This window comes from Nicotiana sylvestris, chromosome 9 (assembly GCF_000393655.2).
Source record: "Nicotiana sylvestris chromosome 9, ASM39365v2, whole genome shotgun sequence".
Classification (NCBI taxonomy): domain Eukaryota; kingdom Viridiplantae; phylum Streptophyta; class Magnoliopsida; order Solanales; family Solanaceae; genus Nicotiana; species Nicotiana sylvestris.
Genome location: NC_091065.1, coordinates 139,342,913 through 139,344,603, shown reverse-complemented (window position 1 = coordinate 139,344,603; position 1,691 = coordinate 139,342,913). Strand labels below are relative to the sequence as shown.

The following is a 1,691-nucleotide window of genomic DNA, read 5'->3' as shown; positions in this document are numbered from 1 at the left end:
TTGGTGGAATAACATGAAAAGGGATGTGGCGAAATTTGTGGCTAGATGTCCAAACTGTCAGCAAGTGAAGGATGAACATGTAGCGTGCTTGTACTCTTGATTTTAAGGGTAGCTGGGATGACCATTGCCACTCATAGAATTTGCTTACAACAACAACTTCCATGCTAGTATCCAGATGGCACCATTCGAGGCATTGTATGGTAGGAGATGTAGGTCCCCCATTGGGTGGTTCGAGGTTGGAGAAACTGAATTGATAGGGCCGGACCTCGTGCACCAGGCCATGGAGATAGTCAAGATTATTAATGAGAGGTTGAAAATTGCTCAAAGTCATCAAAAGTCTTACTCGAATGTTCGTCGTAGAGATTTGGAGTTCAAAGAAGATGATTGGGTATTTCTAAAGATTTCCCCAATGAAGGGTATCATGCGATTTGGAAAGAAAGTGAAATTAAGTTCGAGGTATGTAAGACCGTACAAAATTATTCAATGGATTGGTCAGGTGGCATACAAGCTCGAGCTGCCACCCGAGATGTTATTAGTGCATCTGGTCTTCCATGTATCTATGTTGAAAAAGGTAGTAGGAGATCCGTCCACTATTGTGCGAGTTGAAACTATTGAGGTTAAAGAAGAATTATCGTATAAAGAAGTTCCAGTTGCCATTCTTGATAGGCAGGTGTGGAAATTGAGAAATAAGGAAATTGCCTTCGTAAAAGTGTTATGGCGGAACCAACAAGTTGAGGAAGCCACTTGGGAAGCCGAGAATGAAATGAATAAGAAGTACCCACATTTGTTTGAATAGTCATGTAATACCTTTTATGCATTTAGCCCTTATGAACAATTATCTTTTGATTTGATCTATGTAAAACTGTCCTGTTTTGGTTATATATTGTCTGTGCGGTCATGGTTAGTATTGTACAAGTTATGTTATGTCTATGGAATGTGTACCTGCTGTTAGGATATGTTTCTGGGGCTCTCTGACAGGTGGATAGACCTAGTTACAAAGGAAACTCTGGCGAAAATTTTGGAAATTTAGGGAGTCGGCCAAATTTGGGGTTGTGGATATGTTTCTTGTTGTGAAAAGCTGAAGTTGCATAAAGATTGCTAATAAGTGAATCTTGATCCTCATTCGAGGACGAATGATCTTAAGTGGGGGAGGATGTAAGGCCCCGTGAAATTTCTACTCAAAAACCCGAGTCTTGCGGTTCCAAGTTAGGATCATATGTTAGAAATTCATAAAATTCTTTGTTTGAAATTCGGACTCTTTGCGGCCAAATATGCGATCGCATAATCGATATGTGGGTCGTATAGTCGTTGCATAATCCACTTGGAACTTTTGCGAGGAGCAGTTCAGCGGTACATTTTGCGACCACAGAACGGGTATGCGGACCACATTCTGGTCGCATACCAAGGTAGATTGTTCAGGTTTTTGGGAGCATTTTTGCGGTCCATTTTGTGGGCCGCATGTCCATTTTGCGATCACATATTTAATCGCAGATCTGAGTCGGGGCTCAAGATTTCTAAATTTTAAACTCGACCCCCTGTCGTTATATTCTATGCAATAGCTCATTTTGAGCCTATTTCCTGGTTCTTTTAGAGTGAGATGGAGGGTCTAAGAGAGGGGAAGTGCCTTTCATCAAAAGTGCTCCACAAATCCTTGTTAAAAATATTGAAGATAATCAAGTGGAGCACCAAAA

At 41.0% G+C, this 1,691-nt stretch overlaps 1 protein-coding gene across 1 annotated transcript; it reads left to right on the top strand.

The window, feature by feature from the left end:
* Positions 1–280: 280 nt before the first annotated feature.
* LOC138878310 (uncharacterized) lies at positions 281–796 on the top strand. The gene has a single exon (XM_070157975.1). The coding sequence runs from the start codon at positions 281–283 to the stop codon at positions 794–796; it is 516 nt and encodes a 171-aa protein (XP_070014076.1).
* The last annotated feature ends 895 nt before the right edge of the window (positions 797–1,691 follow it).